At 41.8% G+C, this 26,488-nt stretch overlaps 1 protein-coding gene across 1 annotated transcript in view; it reads left to right on the top strand.

Moving 5' to 3' along the window:
• Dscam1 (Down syndrome cell adhesion molecule 1) overlaps window positions 1–26,488 on the top strand; it is a 1,447,516-nt gene that overhangs the window by 914,086 nt on the left and 506,942 nt on the right. Inside the window, exons 25-26 of the mRNA XM_071666240.1 lie at window positions 2,394–2,544; window positions 19,157–19,259. Coding sequence (XP_071522341.1) covers window positions 2,394–2,544; window positions 19,157–19,259 — 254 coding nt within the window. The remainder of the gene's footprint in view (window positions 1–2,393; window positions 2,545–19,156; window positions 19,260–26,488) is intronic.

Below are 26,488 nucleotides of genomic sequence, written 5' to 3'. Positions count from 1 at the left end.
GAGTATCATTAAATTTTAGGGAGAATAAAAAGATGTTCTGGAAGGAGGTAAATAAAGTGCGTAAGACAAGGGAGCAAATGGGAACTTCAGTGAAGGGCGCAAATGGGGAGGTGATAACAAGTAGTGGTGATGTGAGAAGGAGATGGAGTGAGTATTTTGAAGGTTTGTTGAATGTGTTTGATGATAGAGTGGCAGATATAGGGTGTTTTGGTCGAGGTGGTGTGCAAAGTGAGAGGGTTAGGGAAAATGATTTGGTAAACAGAGAAGAGGTAGTAAAAGCTTTGCGGAAGATGAAAGCCGGCAAGGCAGCAGGTTTGGATGGTATTGCAGTGGAATTTATTAAAAAAGGGGGTGACTGTACTGTTGACTGGTTGGTAAGGTTATTTAATGTATGTATGACTCATGGTGAGGTGCCTGAGGATTGGCGGAATGCGTGCATAGTGCCATTGTACAAAGGCAAAGGGGATAAGAGTGAGTGCTCAAATTACAGAGGTATAAGTTTGTTGAGTATTCCTGGTAAATTATATGGGAGGATATTGATTGAGAGGGTGAAGGCATGTACAGAGCATCAGACTGGGGAAGAGCAGTGTGGTTTCAGAAGTGGTAGAGGATGTGTGGATCAGGTGTTTGCTTTGAAGAATGTATGTGAGAAATACTTAGAAAAGCAAATGGATTTGTATGTAGCATTTATGGATTTGGAGAAGGCATATGATAGAGTTGATAGAGATGCTCTGTGGAAGGTATTAAGAATATATGGTGTGGGAGGCAAGTTGTTAGAAGCAGTGAAAAGTTTTTATCGAGGATGTAAGGCATGTGTACGTGTAGGAAGAGAGGAAAGTGATTGGTTCTCAGTGAATGTAGGTTTGCGGCAGGGGTGTGTGATGTCTCCATGGTTGTTTAATTTGTTTATGGATGGGGTGGTTAGGGAGGTGAATGCAAGAGTTTTGGAAAGAGGGGCAAGTATGAAGTCTGTTGGGGATGAGAGAGCTTGGGAAGTGAGTCAGTTGTTGTTCACTGATGATACAGCGCTGGTGGCTGATTCATGTGAGAAACTGCAGAAGCTGGTGACTGAGTTTGGTAAAGTGTGTGAAAGAAGAAAGTTAAGAGTAAATGTGAATAAGAGCAAGGTTATTAGGTACAGTAGGGTTGAGGGTTAAGTCAATTGGGAGGTGAGTTTGAATGGAGAAAAACTGGAGGAAGTGAAGTGTTTTAGATATCTGGGATTGGATCTGGCAGCGGATGGAACCATGGAAGCGGAAGTGGATCATAGGGTGGGGGAGGGGGCGAAAATTCTGGGAGCCTTGAAGAATGTGTGGAAGTCGAGAACATTATCTCGGAGAGCAAAAATGGGTATGTTTGAAGGAATAGTGGTTCCAACAATGTTGTATGGTTGCGAGGCGTGGACTATGGATAGAGTTGTGCGCAGGAGGATAGATGTGCTGGAAATGAGATGTTTGAGGACAATGTGTGGTGTGAGGTGGTTTGATTGAGTAAGTAACGTAAGGGTAAGAGAGATGTGTGGAAATAAAAAGAGCGTGGTTGAGAGAGCAGAAGAGGGTGTTTTGAAATGGTTCGGGCACATGGAGAGAATGAGTGAGGAAAGATTGACCAAGAGAATATATGTGTCGGAGGTGGAGGGAACGAGGAGAAGAGGGAGACCAAATTGGAGGTGGAAAGATGGAGTGAAAAAGATTTTGTGTGATCGGGGCCTGAACATGCAGGAGGGTGAAAGGAGGGCAAGGAATAGAGTGAATTGGAGCGATGTGGTATACCGGGGTTGACGTGCTGTCAGTGGATTGAATCAAGGCATGTGAAGCGTCTGGGGTAAACCATGGAAAGCTGTGTAGGTATGTGTATTTGCGTGTGTGGACGTATGTATATACATGTGTATGAAGGTGGGTTGGGCCATTTCTTTCGTCTGTTTCCTTGCGCTACCTTGCAAACGCGGGAGACAGCGACAAAGCAAAAAAAAAAAAAAAAAAAATTCCACAAACAACTAACAATTATCAGTTGGTTATTTACGGTAGTTTTGTGGCTTTGTTTTCACAGTTTGGACTTAAGTTTTTAAGGTGATCCAGCTATGGTTATCCAGAATCACAGTCTACGCAGCTCGCTCCTGTGAAAGAGCACAATTTCTTTCAAAATAGACCAATTTTCAGGCATTCTGCCAGCCATTTCAACCTTACCCAATTTGCTTATCACTCCCATACCTAAGACATGAGTTTTGACCTTCTTCCATTTTGCCCGATCTTCCACATGCATCTGAATGAGTTATTATAGTACTTCCAAGCTTATTGTATAGATACTGAAATGTAGCTCTTCTTCACCTGCTATATTCCTTTTATAGAAAAAAGAAGTAAGCCTTTGTACAATAATTCTTTTTTCTACTTCAGGCTATTCTCCAGAAACTGCTACCATCACAGCTGAACTATGAAGCAAGTGGGTTGAAGCGACACAATGACTATGTATTCTGGGTTACAGCCTCCACCACTGTTGGAGAGGGAGAGATGTCACAATCAGTTCACCTGAAACTTTCTAACAAAGGTACTGCCTTTTCTTTTAATTTTTGTTCCATTTACTTATACTCTTCCTTTTATGTTGGGAACTTGTATATCAACAGATAGGGATATGCAGTAGTGACCCTTCAGATTTTAATGTAATTACCTATTTATCATTGCTTATTTGTACAGTAGGAGGATGGAATTATATACTTATCAAGACTCATCTCTTAAATTTTCCTTGCAATCAGATACTTTCGGCTTTTGTATACTGCCAACTTTCACGATTTCATCACTTTGTGGGTTCTGATCATCAATCAACCTGATACACTACTGAAATGCACATCATGAAACCTTTCTAACAAGTCTCTTGCTTAGCTTTTCATTATAATCTGTTGTAGCTCAGCCATTTTATCTCATAAAGAACTGTTGACATCAGCCTTATAGAAGTATGAAAGTTATGCAGGTCACTCCCTACTCTTCTTTCTTCCATGGTTGCCATCATTACTGCTCATTTCCTCTCTTTGTAGCCTAATTTTTGTAACCCTTTTGATGCACAAGTGATCTTTTTTTAGCCTTCCCTTAGTGTATAAAAAAGATAGGGAAATCATTTTTTTTTCCATTTATGAAGAGGTGCACAAACAATAAGAATTAAGACTTAACTATACCTGAATTAGAAAGTGCACATTACCTGCCAGACTGTCCAATCCTTAATTATACCTAAATTAGAAAGTGCACATTACCTGCCAGACTGTCCAATCCTAGATACACAAGCTTCATTTGTAACTTTTATGATGTGATTAGTTGCAGAAAAACTATCAAAACCATATTTTTCTCGAATCAAAAAAGTTAAACATTTGTAATTTAGGAAAAATACATTATTTATTGGATAGGCTAATCATAAGAGGAGGATGTGGATGCAGCAAAGAGCGTGGGGGTGGGTGCCAGAGATTTTATACAGCAGATCCTTGGAAAAGGCACAAAGCTGCCCACCATGGTCAACATTGGGTTACTGAGGCATCCAGGTAGTTTCAGTAACGTATCATTTTTTTGATTTCCCATCTAGGCCAACCAATAGAACCTTAGTCTATGCAAAATTTAACTTGTGGTAGGAAATTATGTATAGATTCACACTGCTGTTACCCTGCCATGTAACTGTATATTAGTGTTCATAGTACTAAAAGGGGTAATTCTGGCACCATTTTTTTTGCCCTCCTCTGGATCTTCTGATTTAAATCATTTTGATTCATTAACTTTCAGACTGCAGGCATTGTCTGGAAAGGTCATCTCGGTATACGTTAAATAGATTTTGTTTTCCTTTACGAACTTTTAGATTAGCATTTAGCCATTTCATGTTTGTTTTCAAATTATCTTTTTATAATATTTGATCGCTGTTTCGTGCATCAGTGAGGTAGCACCAGGAAACGGACAAAGAATGACCAATCCACTCATACACACATATTTATACATGTACAAAGCAAAATAAATATAAATAAAATACATATACATATATGTACATATACATAACATATACACGTTATTATTATTATTATTATTTTGCTTTGTTTCTGTCTCCCGCGTTAGCGAGGTAGCGCAAGGAAACAGACGAAAGAAAGGCCCAACCCACCCACATACACATGTATATACATACATGTCCACAAACGCAAATATACATACCTATACATCTCAGTGTACACATATATATACACACACAGACATATACATATATACACATGTACATAATTCATACTGTCTGCCTTTATTTATTCCCATCGCCATCTTGCCACACATGGAATAACAACCCACTCCTCCCTCATGTGTGCGAGGTAGCGCTAGGAAAAGACAACAAAGGCCCCATTCGTTCACACTCAGTCTCTAGCTGTCATGTAATAATGCACCGAAACCACAGCTCCCTTTCCATATCCAGGCCCCACAGAACTTTCCATGGTTTACCCCAGACACTTCACATGCCCTGGTTCAATCCATTGACAGCACATCGACCCCGGTATACCACATCATTCTAATTCACTCTATTCCTTGCACGCCTTTCACCCTCCTGCATGTTCAGGCCCTGATCACTCAAAATCTTTTTCACTCCATCTTTCCACCTCCAATTTGGTCTCCCACTTCTCCTCATTCCCTCCACCTCTTACACATATATCCTCTTGGTCAATCTTTCCTCACTCATTCTCTCCATTTGACCAAACCATTTCAAAACACCCTCTTCTGCTCTCTCAACCACACTCTTTTTTATTTCCACAAATCTCTCTTACCCTTACATTACTTACTCGATCAATCCACCTCACACCACATATTGTCCTCAAACATCTCATTTCCAGCACATCCACCCTCCTGCACACAACTCTATCCATAGCCCACGCCTCGCAACCATACAACATAGTTGGAACCACTATTCCTTCAAACATACCCATTTTTGCTTTCCGAGATAATGTTCTCGACTTCCAAACATTCTTCAAGGCTCCCAGAATTTTCGCCCCCTCCCTCACCCTATGATTCACTTCTGCTTCCATGGTTCCATCTGCTGCCAGATCCACTCCCAGATATCTAAAACACTTTACTTCCTCCAGTTTTTCTCCATTCAAACCTACCTCCCAATTGACTTTACCCTCAACCCTACTGTACCTAATAACCTTGCTTGTATTCACATTTACCCTCAACTTTCTTCTTTCACACACTTTACCAAACTCAGTCACCAGCTTCTGCAATTTCTCACATGAATCAGCCACCAGTGCTGTATCATCAGCAAACAACATCTGACTCACTTCCCAAGCTCTCTCATCCACAACAGACTGCATACTTGTATATGTATGTATATACACATATACATACATATACATACACATACAGAGACATACATATATACACATGTACATATTCATACTTGCTTGCCTTCATCCATTCCTGGCGCTATCGTACCCCTACAGGAAACAGCATCACCACACCTACGTCAGTGAGGTAGCGCCAGGAAAACAGATGAAAAGGGCCACATTCATTCACATTGTCTCTAGCTGTCATGTGTAATGCACTGAAACCACAGCTCCCTTGTCACACTGAACCAGGGCATGTGACGTGTTTGTTTTCAAAGTATGTATTTCACATATGATATTTTAGAAAATATTACATGATGAAATACATAGTTACTGTGAGTCCAAGTTATTACAACACATTCAAATTACTTATTTTTCATTATACTTGATAGCCATTTCCTGCATCAGCGAGGTAGTGCCAGGAAACAAACTAAAGCGGGAGACAGCGACATACTATTATAGAAAAATATATTTTTTTTTTTTTTCATACTATTCGCCATTTCCTGCGATAGCGAGGTAGCGTTAAGAACAGAGGACTGGGCCTTTGAGGGAATATCCTCACCTGGCCCTCTTCTCTGTTCCTTCTTTTGGAAAATTAAAAAAAAAAAAAACGAGAGGGGAGGATTTCCAGCCCCCCCGCTCCCTTCCCTTTTAGTCGCCTTCTACGACTTGCAGGGAATACGTGTGAAGTATTCTTTCTCCCCTATCCCCAGGGAAATATATATATATGTATATATATATATATATATATATATATATATATATATATATATATATATATATATATATATATTTTTTTTTTTTCTTCTTTTTTTTTATACTTTGTCGCTGTCTCCCGCGTTTACGAGGTAGCGCAAGGAAACAGACGAAAGAAATGGCCCAACCCCCCCCATACACACGTATATACATACGTCCACACACGCAAATATACATACCTACACAGCTTTCCATGGTTTACCCCAGACGCTTCACATGCCTTGATTCAATCCACTGACAGCACGTCAACCCCGGTATACCACATCGCTCCAATTCACTCTATTCCTTGCCCTCCTTTCACCCTCCTGCATGTTCAGGCCCCGATCACACAAAATCTTTTTCACTCCATCTTTCCACCTCCAATTTGGTCTCCCTCTTCTCCTTGCCCCCTCCACCTCCGACACATATATCCTCTTGGTCAATCTTTCCTCACTCATCCTCTCCATGTGCCCAAACCACTTCAAAACACCCTCTTCTGCTCTCTCAACCACGCTCTTTTTATTTCCACGCATCTCTCTTACCCTTACGTTACTCACTCGATCAAACCACCTCACACCACACATTGTCCTCAAACATCTCATTTCCAGCACATCCATCCTCCTGCGCACAACTCTATCCATAGCCCACGCCTCGCACCATACAACATTGTTGGAACCACTATTCCTTCAAACATACCCATTTTTGCTTTCCGAGATAATGTTCTCGACTTCCACACATTCTTCAAGGCCCCCAGAATTTTTGCCCCCTCCCCCACCCTATGATCCACTTCCGCTTTCATGGTTCCATCCACTGCCAGATCCACTCCCAGATATCTAAAACACTTCACTTCCTCCAGTTTTTCTCCGTTCAAACTCACCTCCCAATTGACTTGACCCTCAACCCTACTGTACCTAATAACCTTGCTCTTATATTTACTCTTAACTTTCTTCTTCCACACACTTTACCAAACTCAGTCACCAGCTTCTGCAGTTTCTCACATGAATCAGCCACCAGCGCTGTATCATCAGCGAACAACAACTGACACTTCCCAAGCTCTCTCATCCCCAACAGACTTCATACTTGCCCCTCTTTCCAAAACTCTTGCATTCACCTCCCTAACAACCCCATCCATAAACAAATTAAACAACCATGGAGACATCACACACCCCTGCCGCAAACCTACATTCACTGAGAACCAATCACTTTCCTCTCTTCCTACACGTACACATGCCTTACATCCTCGATAAAAACTTTTCACTGCTTCTAACAACTTTTCTCCCACCCCATATATTCTTAATACCTTCCACAGAGCATCTCTATCAACTCTATCATATGCCTTCTCCAGATCCATAAATGCTACATACAAATCCATTTGCTTTTCTAAGTATTTCTCACATACATTCTTCAAAGCAAACACCTGATCCACACATCCTCTACCACTTCTGAAACCACACTGCTCTTCCCCAATCTGATGCTCTGTACATGCCTTCACCCTCTCAATCAATACCCTCCCATATAATTTACCAGGAATACTCAACAAACTTATACCTCTGTAATTTGAGCACTCACTCTTATCCCCTTTGCCTTTGTACAATGGCACTATGCACGCATTCCGCCAATCCTCAGGCACCTCACCATGAGTCATACATACATTAAATAACCTTACCAACCAGTCAACAATACAGTCACCCCCTTTTTTAATAAATTCCACTGCAATACCATCCAAACCTGCTGCCTTGCCGGCTTTCATCTTCCGCAAAGCTTTCACTACCTCTTCTCTGTTTACCAAATCATTTTCCCTAACCCTCTCACTTTGCACACCACCTCGACCAAAACACCCTATATCTGCCACTCTATCATCAAACACATTCAACAAACCTTCAAAATACTCACTCCATCTCCTTCTCACATCACCACTACTTGTTATCACCTCCCCATTTGCACCCTTCACTGAAGTTCCCATTCGCTCCCTTGTCTTACGCACTTTATTTACCTCCTTCCAGAACATCTTTTTATTCTCCCTAAAATTTAATGATACTCTATCACCCCAACTCTCATTTGCCCTTTTTTTCACCTCTTGCACCTTTCTCTTGACCTCCTGTCTCTTTCTTTTATACATCTCCCACTCAATTGCATTTTTTCCCTGCAAAATCGTCCAAATGCCTCTCTCTTCTCTTTCACTAATACTCTTACTTCTTCATCCCACCACTCACTACCCTTTCTAATCAACCCACCTCCCACTCTTCTCATGCCACAAGCATCTTTTGCACAATCCATCACTGATTCCCTAGATACATCCCATTCCTCCCCCACTCCCCTTGCTTCCATTGTTCTCACCTTTTTCCATTCTGTACTCAGTCTCTCCTGGTACTTCCTCACACAGGTCTCCTTCTCAAGCTCACTTACTCTCACCACCCTCTTCACCCCAACATTCACTCTTCTTTTCTGAAAACCCATACATATATATATATGTATATATATATATATATATATATATATATATATATATATATATATATATATATATATATATATGTATATATATATATAGATATATATATATATATATATATATATATATATATAGAGAGAGAGAGAGAGAGAGAGAGAGAGAGATGTGTGGAAATAAAAAGAGCGTGGTTGAGAGAGCAGAAGAGGGTGTTTTGAAATGGTTTGGTCACATGGAGAGAATGAGTGAGGAAAGATTGACCAAGAGGATATATGTGTCGAAGGTGGAGGGAACGAGGAGAAGAGGGAGACCAAATTGGAGGTGGAAAGATGGAGTGAAAAAGATTTTGTGTGATCGGGGCCTGAACATGCACGAGGGTGAAAGGAGGGCAAGGAATAGAGTGAATTGGATCGATGTGGTATACCGGGGTTGACGTGCTGTCAGTGGATTGAATCAAGGCATGTGAAGCGTCTGGGGTAAACCATGAAAAGCTGTGTAGGTATGTATATTTGCGTGTGTGGACGTATGTATATACATGTGTATGGGGGTGGGTTGGGCCATTTCTTTCGTCTGTTTCCTTGCGCTACCTCGCAAACGTGGGAGACAGCGACAAAGCAAAAAAAAAAAAAAAATGTTATTTTATTTTTATTTTGCTTTGTCGCTGTCTCCCACGTTAGCGAGGTAGCGCAAGGAAACAGATGAAAGAAAGGCCCAACCCACCCACATACACATGTATATACATACACATCCACACATGCAAATATACATACGTATACATCTCATTGTATACATATATATACACACACAGACATATACATATATACACATGTATGTAATTCATACTGTCTGCCTTTATTCATTCCCATCGCCACCTCGCCACACATGAAAATAACAACCCCCTCCCTCCTCATGTGTGCGAGGTAGCGCTAGGAAAAGACAACACTTAGTCTCTAGCTGTCATGTAATAATGCACCGAAACCACAGCTCCCTTTCCACATCCAGGCCCCACAGAACTTTCCATGGTTTACCCCAGATGCTTCACATGCCATGGTTCAATCCATTGACAGCACGTTGACCCCGGTATACCACATCGTTCCAATTCACTCTATTCCTTGCATGCCTTTCACCCTTCTGCATGTTCAGGCCCCGATCACTTAAAATCTTTTTCACTCCATCTTTCCACCTCCAGTTTGGTCTTCCACTTCTCATTCTCCCACCTCCATGTGACCAAACCATTTCAAAACACCCTCTTCTGCTCTCTCAACCACATTCTTTTTATTGCCACGCATCTCTCTTACCCTATTATTACTTACTCGATGAAGCCACCTGACACCGCATATTGTCCTCAAACATCTCATTTCCAGCACATCCACCCTCCTCCGCACAACTCTATCCATAGCCCACACCTCACAACCATATAACATTGTTGGAACCACTATTCCTTCAAACATTCCCATTTTTGCTTTCCGAGATAATATTCTCGACTTCCACACATTCTTCAATGCTCCCAGAACTTTCGCCCCCTTCCGCACCGTATGATTCACTTCCGCTTCCATGGTGAGAGGTAGCGCTAGGAAAAGACAACAAAAGCCGCATTTTTTCACACTCAGTCTCTAGCTGTCATGTGTTATGCACCAAAACCACAGCTCCCTTTCCACATCCAGGCCCCACAAAGCTTTCCATGGTTAACCCCAGACACTACACATGCCCTGGTTCAATCCATTGACAGCACATCAACCCTGGTATACCACATTCCTATTCACTCTATTCTTTGCACACCTTTCACCCTCCTGTATGTTCAGGCCTGATTGCTCAAAATCTTTTTCACTCCATCCTTCCACCTCCAATTTGGTCTCCCACTTCTCCTTGTTCCCTCCACCTCTGACACACATATCCTCTTTGTCAGTCTTTCCTCACTCATTCTCTCCCTGTGACCAAACCATTTCACACTGTTTTTATTACCACACACCTCTCTTAACCTTTCATTACTTACTCAATCAAACCACCTCACACCACATGTTGCCCTCAAACATCTCATTTCCAACATATCGTCCCTCCTCTGCACAACCCTACCTATAGACCATGCTTCACTGCCATTTAACATTGTTGGAACCACTATTCCTTCAAACATACCCATTTTTGCTCTCCGAGATAATGTTCTTCCCTTCCACACATTCTTCAGTGCTCCCAGAACCTTCAACCCCTCCCTCACCCTATGACTCACTTCCACTTCCATGGTTCCATCTGTAGCTAAATCCCCTCCCAGATATCTAAAACAATTCACTTCCTCCAGTTTTTCCCCATTTAAATATTATTTATTTATTTATTTTGCTTTGTCGCTGTCTCCCGCGTTTGCGAGGTAACGCAAGGAAACAGACGAAAGAAATGGCCCAACCCACCCCCATACACAATGTATATATATACACGTCCACACACGCAAATATACATACCTATACATCTCAATGTACACATATATATACACACACAGACACATACATATATACCCATGCACACAATTCACACTGTCTGCCTTTATTCATTCCCATCGCCACCTCACCACACATGGAATACCATCCCCCTCCCCCCTCATGTGTGCGAGGTAGCACTAGGAAAAGACAACAAAGGCCCCATTCGTTCACACTCAGTCTCTAGCTGTCATGCAATAATGCCCGAAACCACAGCTCCCTTTCCACATCCAGGCCCCACACAACTTTCCATGGTTTACCCAAGACACTTCACATGCCCTGATTCAATCCACTGACAGCACGTCAACCCCGGTATACCACATCGATCCAATTCACTCTATTCCTTGCCCTCTTATCACCCTCCTGCATGTTCAGGCCCCGATCACACAAAATCTTTTTCACTCCATCTTTCCACCTCCAATTTGGTCTCCCACTTCTCCTCGTTCCCTCCACCTTCGACACATATATCCTCTTGGTCAATCTTTCCTCACTCATTCTCTCCATGTGACCAAACCATTTCAAAACACCCTCTTCTGCTCTCTCAACCACGCTCTTTTTATTTCCACACATCTCTCCTACCCTTACATTACTTACTCGATCAAACCACCTCACACCACACATTGTCCTCAAACATCTCATTTCCAGCACATCCACCCTTCTGCGCACAACTCTATCCATAGCCCACGCCTCGCAACCATACAACATTGTTGGAACCACTATTCCTTGAAACATACCCATTTTTGCTTTCTGAGATAATGTTCTCAACTTCCACACATTCTTCAAGGCTCCCAGGATTTTTGCCCCCTCCCCCACCCTATGATTCACTTCCGCTTCCATGGTTCCATCCGCTGCCAGATCCACTCCCAGATATCTAAAACACTTTACTTCCTCCAGTTTTTCTCCATTCAAACTTACCTCCCAATTGACTTGACCCTCAACCCTACTGTACCTAATAACCTTGCTCTTATTCACATTTACTCTTAACTTTCTTCTTTCACACACTTTACCAAACTCAGTCACCAGCTTCTGCAGTTTCTCACATGAATCCGCCACCAGCGCTGTATCATCAGCGAACAACAACTGACTCACTTCCCAAGCTCTCTCATCCACAACAGACTGCATACTTGCCCCTCTTTCCAAAACTCTTGCATTCATCTCCCTAACAACCCCATCCATAAACAAATTAAACAACCATGGAGACCTCACACACCCCTGCCGCAAACCTACATTCACTGAGAACCAATCACTTTCCTCTCTTCCTACACGTACACATGCCTTACATCCTCGATAAAAACTTTTCACTGCTTCTAACAACTTGCCTCCCACACCATATATTCTTAATACCTTCCACAGAGCATCTCTATCAACTCTATCATATGCCTTCTCCAGATCCATAAATGCTACATACAAATCCATTTGCTTTTCTAAGTATTTCTCACATACATTCTTCAAAGCAAACACCTGATCTACACATCCTCTACCACTTCTGAAACCACACTGCTCTTCCCCAATCTGATGCTCTGTACATGCCTTCACCCTCTCAATCAATGCCCTTCCATATAATTTACCAGGAATACTCAACAAACTTATACCTCTGTAATTTGAGCACTCACTCTCATCCCCTTTGCCTTTGTACAATGGCACTATGCACGCATTCCGCCAATCCTCAGGCACCTCACCATGAGTCATACATACATTAGATAACCTTACCAACCAGTCAACAATACAGTCACCCCCTTTTTTAATAAATTCCACTGCAATACCATCCAAACCTGCTGCCTTGCCGGCTTTCATCTTCCGCAAAGCTTTTACTACCTCTTCTCTGTTTACCAAATCATTTTCCCTAACCCTCTCACTTTGCACACAACCTCGCAAAATACACCCTATATCTGCCACTCTATCATCAAACACATTCAACAAACCTTCAAAATATTCACTCCATCTCCTCACATCACCACTACTTGTTATCACCTCCCCATTTGCGCCCTTCACTGAAGTTCCCATTTGCTTCCTTGTCTTACGCACTTTATTTACCTTCCTCCAGAACATCTTTTTATTCTCCCTAAAATCTCATTTGCCCTCTTTTTCACCTCTTGCACCTTTCTCTTGACCTCCTGTCTCTTTCTTTTATACATCTCCCACTCAATTGCATTTTTTCCCTGCAAAAATCGTCCAAATGCCTCTCTCTTCTCTTTCACTAATAATCTTACTTCTTCATCCCACCACTCACTACCCTTTCTAATCAACCCACTTCCCACTCTTCTCATGCCACAAGCATCTTTTGCGCAATCCATCACTGATTCCCTAAATACATCCCATTCCTCCCCCACTCCCCTTACTTCCATTGTTCTCACCTTTTTCCATTCTGTACTCAGTCTCTCCTGGTACTTCCTCACACAAGTCTCCTTCCCAAGCTCACTTACTCTCACCACCCTCTTCACCCCAACATTCACTCTTCTTTTCTGAAAACCCATACAAATCTTCACCTTAGCCTCCACAAGATAATGATCAGACATCCCTCCAGTTGCACCTCTCAGCACATTAACATCCAAAAGTCTCTCTTTCGTGCGCCTGTCAATTAACACGTAATCCAATAATGCTCTCTGGCCATCTCTCCTACTTACATATGTATACTTATGTATATCTCGCTTTTTAAACCAGGTATTCCCAATCACCAGTCCTTTTTCAGCACATAAATCTACAAGCTCTTCACCATTTCCATTTACAACACTGAACACCCCATGTATACCAATTATTCCCTCAACTGCCACATTACTCACTTTTGCATTCAAATCACCCATCACTATAACCCGGTCTCGTGCATCAAAACCACTAACACACTCATTCAGCTGCTCCCAAAACACTTGCCTCTCATGATCTTTCTTCTCATGCCCAGGTGCATATGCACCAATAAACACCCATCTCTCTCCATCAACTTTCAGTTTTACCCATATTAATCGAGAATTTACTTTCTTACATTCTATCACATACTCCCACAACTCCTGTTTCAGGAGTACTGCTACTCCTTCCCTTGCTCTTGTCCTCTCACTAACCCCTGACTTTACTCCCAAGACATTCCCAAACCACTCTTCCCCTTTACCCTTGAGCTTCGTTTCACTCAGAGCCAAAACATCCATGTTCCTTTCCTCATACATACTACCTATCTCTCCTTTTTTCACATCTTGGTTACATCCACACACATTTAGACACCCCAGTCTGAGCCTTCGAGGAGGATGAGCACTCCCCGCGTGACTCCTTCTGTTTCCCATTTTAGAAAGTTAAAAATACAAAAGGGAGGATTTCTGGCCCCCCCACTCCTGTCCCCTCTCGTCGCCTTCTACGACACGCGAGGAATGCGTGGGAAGTATTCTTTCACCCCTATCCCCAGGGATAATATATATATATATATATATATATATATATATATATATATATATATATATATATATATATATACATACATACATACATACACCTTCTCCAGATCCATAAATGCTACATACAAATCCATTTGCTTTTCTAAGTATTTCTCTCATACATTCTTCAAAGCAAACACCTGATCCACACATCCTCTACCACTTCTGAAACCACACTGCTCTTCCCCAATCTGATGCTCTGTACATGCCTTCACCCTCTCAATCAATATCCTCCCATATAATTTACCAGGAATACTCAACAAACTTATACCTCTGTAATTTGAGCACTCACTCTTATCCCCTTTGCCTTTGTACAATGGCACTATGCACGCATTCCGCCAATCCTCAGGCACCTCACCATGAGTCATACATACATTAAATAACCTTACCAACCAGTCAACAATACAGTCACCCCCTTTTTTAATAAATTCCACTGCAATACCATCCAAACCTGCTGCCTTGCCGGCTTTCATCTTCCGCAAAGCTTTTACTACCTCTTCTCTGTTTACCAAATCATCTTCCCTAACCCTCTCACTTTGCACACCACCTCAACCAAAACACCCTATATCTGCCACTCTATCATCAAACACATTCAAAAAACCTTCAAAATACTCACTCCATCTGCTTCTCACATCACCACTACTTGTTATCACCTCCCCATTTGCGCCCTTCACTGAAGTTCCCATTTGCTCCCTTGTCTTACGCACTTTATTTACCTCCTTCCAGAACATCTTTTTATTCTCCCTAAAATTTAATGATACTCTCTCACCCCAACTCTCATTTGCCATTTTTTTCACCTCTTGAACCTTTCTCTTGACCTCCTGTCTCTTTCTTTTATACATCTCCCACTCAATTGCATTTTTTCCCTGCAAAAATCGTCCAAATGCCTCTCTCTTCTCTTTCACTAATACTCTTACTTCTTCATCCCACCACTCACTACCCTTTCTAATCAACCCACCTCCCACTCTTCTCATGCCACAAGCATCTTTTGCGCAATCCATCACTGATTCCCTAAATACATCCCATTCCTCCCCCACTCTCCTTACTTCCATTGTTCTCACCTTTTTCCATTCTGTACTCAGTCTCTCCTGGTACTTCCTCACACAAGTCTCCTTCCCAAGCTCACTTACTCTCATCACCCTCTTCACCCCAACATTCACTCTTCTTTTCTGAAAACCCATACAAATCTTCACCTTAGCCTCCACAAGATAATGATCAGACATCCCTCCAGTTGCACCTCTCAGCACATTAACATCCAAAAGTCTCTCTTTTGCGCACCTGTCAATTAACACGTAATCCAATAACGCTCTCTGGCCATCTCTCCTACTTTCATAAGTATACTTATGTATATCTCGCTTTTTAAACCAGGTATTCCCAATCATCAGTCCTTTTTCAGCACATAAATCTACAAGCTCTTCACCATTTCCATTTACAACACTGAACACCCCATGTATACCAATTATTCCCTCAACTGCCACATTACTCACCTTTGCATTCAAATCACCCATCACTATAACCCGGTCTCGTGCATCAAAACCACTAACACACTCATTCAGCTGCTCCCAAAACACTTGCCTCTCATGATCTTTCTTCTCATGCCCAGGTGCATATGCACCAATAATTATCCATCTCTCTCCATCAACTTTCAGTTTTACCCATATTAATCGAGAATTTACTTTCTTACATTCTGTCATATACTCCCACAACTCCTGTTTCAGGAGTATTGCTTCTCCTTCCCTTGCTCTTGTCTTCTCACTAACCCCTGACTTTACTCCCAAGACATTCCCAAACCACTCTTCCCCTTTACCCTTGAGCTTCATTTCACTCAGAGCCAAAACATCCAGGTTCCTTTCCTCAAACATACTACCTATCTCTCCTTTTTTCACATCTTGGTTACATCCACACACATTTAGGCACCCCAATCTGAGCCTTCGAGGAGGATAGCACTCCCCACGTGACTCCTTCTTCTGTTTCCCATTTTAGAAAGTTAAAAAAAATACAAGGAGGGGAGGATTTCTGGACCCCGCTCCCGTCCCCTCTAGTCGCTTTCTACGATAGAGTTGATAGAGATGCTCTGTGGAAGGTATTAAGAATATATGGTGTGGGAGGCAAGTTGTTAGAAGCAGTGAAAAGTTTTTATCGAGGATGTAAGGCATGTGTACGTGTAGGAAGAGAGGAAAGTGATTGGTTCTCAGTGAATGTAGGTTTGCGGCAGGGGTGTGTGATGTCTCCATGGTTGTTTAATTTGTTTATGGATGGGGTTGTTAGGGAGGTGAATGCAAGAGTTTTGGAGAGAGGGGCAAGTATGAAGTCTGTTGGGGATGAGAGAGCTTGGGAAGTGAGTCAGTTGTTGTTCGCTGATGATACAGCGCTGGTGGCTGATTCATGTGAGAAACTGCAGAAGCTGGTGACTGAGTTTGGTAAAGTGTGTGAAAGAAGAAAGTTAAGAGTAAATGTGAATAAGAGCAAGGTTATTAGGTACAGTAGGGTTGAGGGTCAAGTCAATTGGGAGGTGAGTTTGAATGGAGAAAAACTGGAGGAAGTGAAGTGTTTTAGATATCTGGGAGTGGATCTGGCAGCGGATGGAACCATGGAAGCGGAAGTGGATCATAGGGTGGGGGAGGGGGCGAAAATTCTGGGAGCCTTGAAGAATGTGTGGAAGTCGAGAACATTATCTCGGAGAGCAAAAATGGGTATGTTTGAGGGAGTAGTGGTTCCAACAATGTTGTATGGTTGCGAGACATGGTCTATGGATAGAGTTGTGCGCAGGAGGGTGGATGTGCTGGAAATGAGATGTTTGAGGACAATATGTGGTGTGAGGTGGTTTGATCGAGTAAGTAACGTAAGGGTAAGAGAGATGTGTGGAAATAAAAAGAGCGTGGTTGAGAGAGCAGAAGAGGGTGTTTTGAAATGGTTCGGGCACATGGAGAGAATGAGTGAGGAAAGATTGACCAAGAGAATATATGTGTCGGAGGTGGAGGGAACGAGGAGAAGAGGGAGACCAAATTGGAGGTGGAAAGATGGAGTGAAAAAGATTTTGTGTGATCGGGGCCTGAACATGCAGGAGGGTGAAAGGAGGGCAAGGAATAGAGTGAATTGGAGCGATGTGGTATACCGGGGTTGACGTGCTGTCAGTGGATTGAATCAAGGCATGTGAAGCGTCTGGGGTGAACCGTGGAAAGCTGTGTAGGTATGTATATTTGCGTGTGTGGACGTATGTATATACATGTGTATGGGGGTGGGTTGGGCCATTTCTTTCGTCTGTTTCCTTGCGCTACCTTGCAAACGCGGGAGACAGCGAGAAAGCCAAAAAAAAAAAAAAAAAATACATACACATATATATATACATACATACGCACATACATGTACATACATACATATACATATATATACATATGAAAAATGTAAGAAATAATTTAGAAAACTGAAACTTCTAGCTTGAAATGGAATGAAAAATGAATGTCACATAATGGTTCAACCTCTAGCTATGGAAAAGGGAAATGTATAATTTATTTACACAAATGTCAATAGTAGTTCTCATCAATTTAACCACTGTATCATACTGCCTGGTCCACTTCTCTTATCATGAAACAGGAATATTTAAATATACCTCCCAATTTTTTTTTTCCCTGATCACTATTGTAAGTAATTAATGGATCACATCTCTTTGTATCTACCAACTGTTGCTTGGTGTCTGGCCCAAATTTTGTCCTTGTAGCTTATACATGACAGCTAGAGACTGAGTGTGAACGAATGTGGCCTTTGTTGTCTTTTCCTAGTGCTACCTCGTGCACATGTGGGGGAGGGGGTTGTCGTTTCATGTGTGGTGGGGTGGCGACGCGAATGAATAATGGCAGGCAGTATGAATTCTGTACACGTGTTTATATGTATATGTCTGTGTGTGTATATGTATGTATACGTTATGTATAGGTATGTATATGTGCATGTGTGGACGTGCATGTATATACATGTGTATGTGGGTGGGTTGGGCCATTCTTGCGTCTGTTTCCTTGCACTACCTCACTAACAGCAACAAAGTATAATAAATAAATATGAATAAAGCTTCATAAAAGATGCAGTATATTTGGATATTAGCTCTTGTAATAAGAAATGATTAGCTTTTATCATTTTTGACAAGTAATTTATATAATAATTTATTATAAGATGGAGTGAAAAAGATTTTGTGTGATCGGGGCCTGAACATGCAGGAGGGTGAAAGGAGGGCAAGGAATAGAGTGAATTGGAGCGATGTGGTATACCGGGGTTGATGTGCTGTCAGTGGATTGAAGCAGGGCATGTGAAGCGTCTGGGGTAAACCATGGAAAGCTGTGTAGGTATGTATATTTGCGTGTGTGGACGTATGTATATACATGTGTATGGGGGGGGTTGGGCCATTTCTTTCGTCTGTTTCCTTGCGCTACCTCGCAAATGCGGGAGACAGCGACAAAGTATAATAATAATAATAATAATAAATTTATATACCATGTTAAGAAGCACAGGCATATCAATATCCTTAACAATATCCTCCTTGTTTTAAAGTCTGCAATGCCATCCTTTTTACATGTTAGACCCTTCCTATTTTGGTGTAAAGTGATATGCATTTTATGGTAAAGATTTAAACAAGGATTATGTGCCAGTGATCCTTTTTCTTTTTAAGGGAGGAATAGGAAGAAATTCTCTTGATTATATTACTTTTGTTATTATTTGTAATGTCATAATTCTATCGTCAGTTATAAATGTCATTAATAATATTAATGATTTACAGTACCTGCTAAAATTGCATCATTTGATGATGAGTATGTGGCTACATACAAGGAGGATGTGAAGCTACTTTGCCAAGCAGTTGGATTACCAACACCTGAGATCAGGTAATGATTGTAGAATTCTTTTATACATTACCTTAAACATTGAAAACTAACTTTACCAATATCAGTGGATTTTTCATGCTATACTCAATACATCCTTTTATAATGATATACAGGTACACCACCAAATTTCTGGCAACTGATGGTTTAGCACCTCCTTTAGTTTGGACAAAATTATGAGGGAACTTGAAATTACTGCGGCGACCAGACTAATTTACTGGGCGGCCACAGATGGCATTGTGTGTAGGACACACTTATTTACATTCTTTACACTGCACTTGTTGGTGGTGATACTGCAATTCTGTGAGATTCTTAGCTTACTTTGCTTAGAGTTAACCCTAGCTATGGCTTCTAAGACATATGAGAGTGTCAGTTGTGATGTCAAACTTGAACACCAGTCCATATTGATCCAATTGGGATAAGGTAGAACTGTTGAAAAAATGGACCGTGGTGTTTTGGTGTGTAAGCTGTATGACATCTACAGTATTGGCTCATCAACTGTTTATGGTAAAATAAGCAAAGGGAGAAAATATTGAAATTCTATGCAGACAGGAATTCCAGGAAGCAAATGATGATTAGAAAAACTATGAAAGATGGTAAGAGTACTGAGCACGATCAAGTGATGATGAAATGGTTTCGACAGCATCGGAGTGATGGAGTGGACTTGTCAGGTAGCATGATAATGGACCAGGCTAGGTTGTTCCATAGAGAACTTAAATTACAACATGAGGATGACTATAGTGAAGGATAGCTTCAAAGGTTCAAGATGTGTCATGAAATTTCCATGAATAAAGTGTGCGGAGAAAAGCGGTCTACAAACCACGAAGGAGCTGCTGAGTATGTGGACGAATTTGCGAAACTCATAGCTGACGAGCACCTCAGTCCTGAGTAGGTGTATAAGTATCTGTATTTCATTCATGTATTTAATTCATTTTATATTTGTTTAATTTAAATTTCTAGCAGTCCATGGTAAACTTTAGACACATGGGAGATTTATAATTAGTGGGTTAGAGGTGTGTTGATGAATTATTATTACGTGACCACGGTTGGTCCGGCAAAATGGCTAATCCGGCAAGGCTTTGGAACCAAGAGTGCCGGAAAATCAGGGGTGTACCCGTAGTATGGGTTAATAAAAACAAATCAGTTAGCTATGGTAACTGAAAATTGTGTACTTTCCCTCAGAGGTGTTTTTAATGCATGAGAAGTAGGTTGCAGCTTATTCTAACCTGTCTGTAATTTAGTTGAACTGCAGATCAAAATGAAGCCCAAATATCCACAACAAAATGACTGCCAACCACCTTAAATAGATGGATGACTGTTGTTAGCCAGTTATGAACTTTGAAAACAAATTACATTACAGTAGTAATTTTAAAGCCTCCCGGGAACTAGATATCGCCATTGCCACTTTAGAAATGTTTACTATAAGGGCTGTCACTGACCTCTTCATCCTGCCATTTACATCATCATGGAGTCCTTTGTAGTTAAGATGGTGAGACAATGGAAGGTGTATACATCATGCTTTTACAGAGTATAACTTGTTGAAACTTGGTGTTTTGTCCTGAGGGTGTTGATTCATTTGTTCATTTTGCCTGTATGATGAAAGGAAACTTTAGGAATGTATCAAATGAGATAAGTCTTTATTGGGTCAGCTAAACCAAAGCATTTTTTTTTTTTTACCCATTTGAACAACTTGTCAAGACTTCTGAAGGGCTTGCAAAAATCTCCCATGTGTTATTGTTACCTATTTGTATTTACCTATTTGAACAGTTTTGGGAGAGAGTTTTATACTTATTGGACTTCAGCATTTAAACTTAATGTACCAATCACCCTTATGTTGCATACCTTGTATACTTGATTTATCAGCAGTCTGAGGTTCAACATTTAAACTTTATGTACCAATCATCCTTATGTTGCATACCTTGTATACTTGATTTATCAGCAGACTGAGGTAACTGTCAACCCAAGAATATTGGTCAAAATGCCATTCATTCATCACAACCTCATCTTATAGTTGATCTCAGCTTTTTCAAGGCAAAAAGACATAGAAATGACTGAGAGAGAGATGGTTACATCCACACTCAATCATACACCCCAATCTGACCCTTCGAGGAGAATGAACATTCCCTGCCTAGCTACTTCTTCGAGGGAATGAACATTTCCTGCCTGGTTACTTCTTCACGGAGAAGGAACATTCCCTGCTTGGCTACTTCTGTTTCCTCTTTTAGAGACTGAAATATAAGAAGGGGAAGGTTCCCAGCCCCCTGCTCCCACCCCCTTTAGTTGCCTTCTGTGACACTCAGGGAATACAGGAGGATTTTTCTCCCATACCTCAGGGGTAATATGTTATCTTTTATTTATTATATATAATGGCTGTTTCCCTCATCAGCGAGGGAGCACCAGGAAACAGATGAAGAAAGGTCCATCCACTCATATACACTTATTTATGTATTTTATTTATTATACTTTGTCGCTGTCTCCCGCATTAGCGAGGTTGCACAAGGAAACAGACGAAAGAATGGCCCAACCCACCCACATACACATACACGCACATATACATACTTGTACATTTTACTGTATACATACATGCACATACACAGACATATACATACATACAAATGTACATATTCATACTTTCTGCCTTTGTCCATTCCCGTCGCCACCCCGCCACACATGAAATAGCACCCTCCCTCCCCCCGCAAGGTAGCACTAGGAAGAGACAGAAGGCACATTTGTTCACACTCAGTCTCTAGCTGTCATGTGTAATGCACCAAAACCACAGCTCCTTTTCCACATCCAGGCCCCACAAAACTTCCCATGGTTTACCCCAGATGCTTCACATGCCCCAGTTCAGTCCATTGTTAGCACGTTGACCCCGGTATACCACATTGTTCCAATTCACTCTATTCCTTGCATGCCTTTCACCCTCCTGTATGTTCAGGCCCTGATCGCTCAAAATCTTTCTCACTCCATCCTTCCACCTCCAATTTGGTCTACCACATCTCGTTCCCTCCTCCTATGACACACATATCCTCTTTGTCAATCTTTCCTCACTCATTCTCTCCATGTGACCAAACCATTTCAATACACCCTCTTCTGCTCTCTCAACCACACTCTTTTTATTGCCACACATCTCTCTTACCCTTTCATTACTTACTCAATCAAACCACCTCACACTACATATTGTCCTCAAATATCTCATTTCCAACACATTCACCCCCCTCCGCACAACCCTATCTATAGCCCATGCCTTGCAACCATAAAACATTGTTGGAACCACTATTCCTTCAAACATAACCATTTTTGCTCTCAGAGATAACATTTTCACCTTCCAGACATTCTTCAATGCCCCCATAACCTTCACCCCCCTTCCCCACCCTGTGACTCACTTCTGTTTCCATGGTTCCATCTGCTGCCAAATCCACTCCCAGCTATCTAAAACACTTCAGGTGAACCCAACCTCCATTTGGACAGTCACGTGTTTACCAAATGGCATCCTAGCTATGTCTGTTTGTTGTATATCAACTGATTTATATTTCTTTCTTGGATCTCCCCTGATGCTGTGATTATTACACGAAAGTGCACTTGGGAACTTATTGTGTTTCATTTCCCTGTGATCTCATAGGAATATACTAGATCCTGCACTAAATTGTGATCCTTTCCAGTATGCATACATATACATATAAACATATACAATACATATATGCAGACATTATGCACATACACATGTACATATTCCTACTTGCTTGCCTTCATCCATTCCTGTCACTACCCCACCCCACAGGAAAACAGCATCAGTAACCTGAGCTTCAGAGAGGTAGCACCAGAAATACAGACAAAAATGGCACATTCTTTCACACTCAGTCTCTAGCTGTCATATGTAATTCACCCAAACCACGGCTCCCTATCCACTTCCAGGCTCCATAGACCTTTCCATGGTTTATCCCAAATTCTTCACATGCCCTGGTTCAGTCCATTGACATACCATTTGGTATACCAAATCATTCCAATTCACTGTATTCCTTGCACACCTTCGCTCTAAATCTTTTTTACTCCATCCTTTCACCTCCAGTTCGGTCTCCTGCTTCTCCTTGTTCCCTCCTCCTCTGACACGTATATCCTCTTTGCCAATCTCTCCTCACTCATTCTCTCCATATGTCCAAACCATTTCAACACACCCTCTTCTGCTCTCTCACCTTACTCTTTTTATTACCTCTCATCTCTCTTACCCTTACATTACTTACTCGATCAAACCACCTCATGCCACATATTGTCCTCAAACAATTCATTTCCAACACATCCACCCTCCTCTGTACAACCCTTTCTATAGTTCATGCCTCGCAATCATGTAATATTGTGGGAACTACTATTCCTTCAAACATACCCATTTTTGCTCTCCAAGATAACATTCTCTCCTTCCACACATTCTTCATCACTCCCAGAACCTTAGCCTCCTCCTCCATCCTGTGACTCATTTTAGCTTCCAAGGTTCCAGCCACTGCTAAGTCCACTCTCAGATATCTAAAACACTTCACTTCCTCCAAATTATTTCCATTCTGACTTACATTCCAGTTAACTTGACCCTGAACCCTACTGAACATAAGAACCTTGCTCTTATTCACATTTACTCTCAACTTTCTTCTTTCACACAATTTATCAAACTCAGTCACCAACCTCTGCAGTTTCTCACCCGAATCAGCCACTTGAGCTGTATCATTGGCGAACAACAACTGACTCACTTCCCAGGCCCTCTCATCCAAAACAGGCTGCACACTCACCCCTATCTCCAAAACTCTTGAATTTACCTCCCTAACCACCCCATCCATAAACATAGTAAACAACCATGGGTACATCACGCACCTCTGCCGCAGACCGACATTCACTGGGAACTAATCACTCTCCTCTCTTCCTACTTGTACACATGCCTTACATCCTTGGTAAAAACTTCTCACCACTTCTAGCAACTTACCTCCCACACCATATACTCTTAAAACCTTCCACAAAGCATCTCTCCAGATCCATAAATGCTACATACAAATCTATCTGTTTTTCTAAATGTTTCTCACGTACATTCTTCAAAGCAGACACCTGATGCACACATCCTCTACCACTTCGGAAACCACACTGCTCTTCTCCAATCTGATCTGTACATGCGTTCAACCTCTCAGTCAATACCTTCCCATATAATTTCCCAGGAATACTCAACGAACCCCTGTAGTTTGAACACTCACCTTTATCCCCTTTGCCTTTGTACAATGGCACTATGCATGCATTCCGCCATTCTTCTCATGACCAGGTGCATAGGCACCAATAATCACCCATCTCCCTCCATCGGCTTTCAGTTTAACCCATATCAATCTAGAATTTACATTCTTACAATCCATCTTATACTCCCACAACTCCTGCTTCAGGAGCATTGCCACTCCTTCCTTAGATCTTGTCCTCTCAATAACCCCTGACTTTACTCCCAAGACTTTCCCAAACCACTCTTCCCCTTTACCCTTGAGCTTCGTTTCACTCAGAGCCAGAACATCCAGGTTTTTCCTCATACTACATTCTCATATTGGTTACATCCACACACATTCAGACACCCCAGTCTGAGCCTTAGAGGAGGATGAACACTACCCCGCTTGACTCATTCTTCTGTTTCCCTTTTAAGAAATTTAATTACAAGGAGGGGAGGGGGAGCTCGTGCCCCCTCTCCCACCTTTAGTCGCCTTCTATGACATGCAGGGAATATGTGGGAAGTATTCTTTCTCCCCTATCCCCAGGAATTTTCCCCTATTATCATTATAATTATTTATTTTATTTTACTTTGTTGCTGTCTCTCGCGTTAGTGAGGTAGCATAATGAAACAGACGAAAGAAATGGCGCAACCCACCCACATACACATGTATATACATACATGTCCACACACGCAAATATACATACCTATACATCTCAGTGTACACATATATAAACACACACAGTCATATACATATATACACATGTACATAATTCATACTGTCTGCCTATATTCATTCCCATCGCCATCTCACCACACATGGAATAACAACCCCCTCCCCCCTCATGTGTGCGAGGTAGCGCAAGGGAAAGACAACAAAGGCCCCATTCGTTCACACTCAGTCTCTAGCTGTCATGTAATAATGCACCGAAACCACAGCTCCCTTTCCACATCCAGGCCCCACAGAACTTTCCATGGTTTACCCCAGACGCTTCACATGCCCTGGTTCAATCCATTGACAGCACGTCGACCCCAGTATACCACATCGTTTCAATTCACTCTATTCCTTGCACGCCTTTCACCCTCCTGCATGTTCAGGCCCCGATCACTCAAAATCTTTTTCACTCCATCTTTCCACCTCCAATTTGGTCTCCCACTTCTCCTCGTTCCCTCCACCTCTGACACATATATCCTCTTGGTCAATCTTTCCTCACTCATTCTCTCTATGTGACCAAACCATTTCAAAACACCCTCTTCTGCTCTCTCAACCATACTCTTTTTATTTCCACACATCTCTCTTACCCTTACATTACTTACTCGATCAAACCACCTCACACCACACATTGTCCTCAAACATCTCATTTCCAGCACATCCACCCTCCTGCGCACAACTCTCTCCATAGCCCACGCCTCGCAACCATACAACATTGTTGGAATCACTATTCCCTCAAACATACCCATTTTTGCTTTCTGAGATATTGTTCTTGACTTCCAAACATTCTTCAAGGCTCCCAGAAATTTCGCCCCTTCCCCCACCCTATGATTCACTTCCTCTTCCATGGTTCCATCCGCTGCCAGATCCACTCCCAGATATCTAAAACACTTCACTTCCTCCAGTTTTTCTCCATTCAAACTTACCTGCCAATTGACTTCACCCTCAACCCTACTGTACCTAATAACCTTGCTCTTATTCACATTTACTCTTAACTTTCTTCTTTCACACACTTTACCAAACTCAGTCACCAGCTTCTGCAGTTTTTCACATGAATCAGCCACCAGCACTGTATCATCAGCGAACAACAACTGACTCACTTCCCAAGCTCTCTCATCCACAACAGACTTCATACTTGCCCCTCTTTCCAAAACTCTTGCATTCACCTCCCTAACAACCCCATCCATAAACAAATTAAACAACCATGGAGACATCACACACCCCTGCCGCAAACCTACATTCACTGAGAACCAATCACTTTCCTCTCTTCCTACACGTACACATGCCTTACATCCTCGA

The sequence above is a fragment of the Panulirus ornatus genome, chromosome 11 (genome assembly GCF_036320965.1).
Source record: "Panulirus ornatus isolate Po-2019 chromosome 11, ASM3632096v1, whole genome shotgun sequence".
Taxonomy (NCBI): Eukaryota; Metazoa; Arthropoda; class Malacostraca; order Decapoda; family Palinuridae; genus Panulirus; species Panulirus ornatus.
Note: the sequence above shows the minus strand (reverse complement) of the source record. Positions and strands in the feature narration are given on the sequence as shown.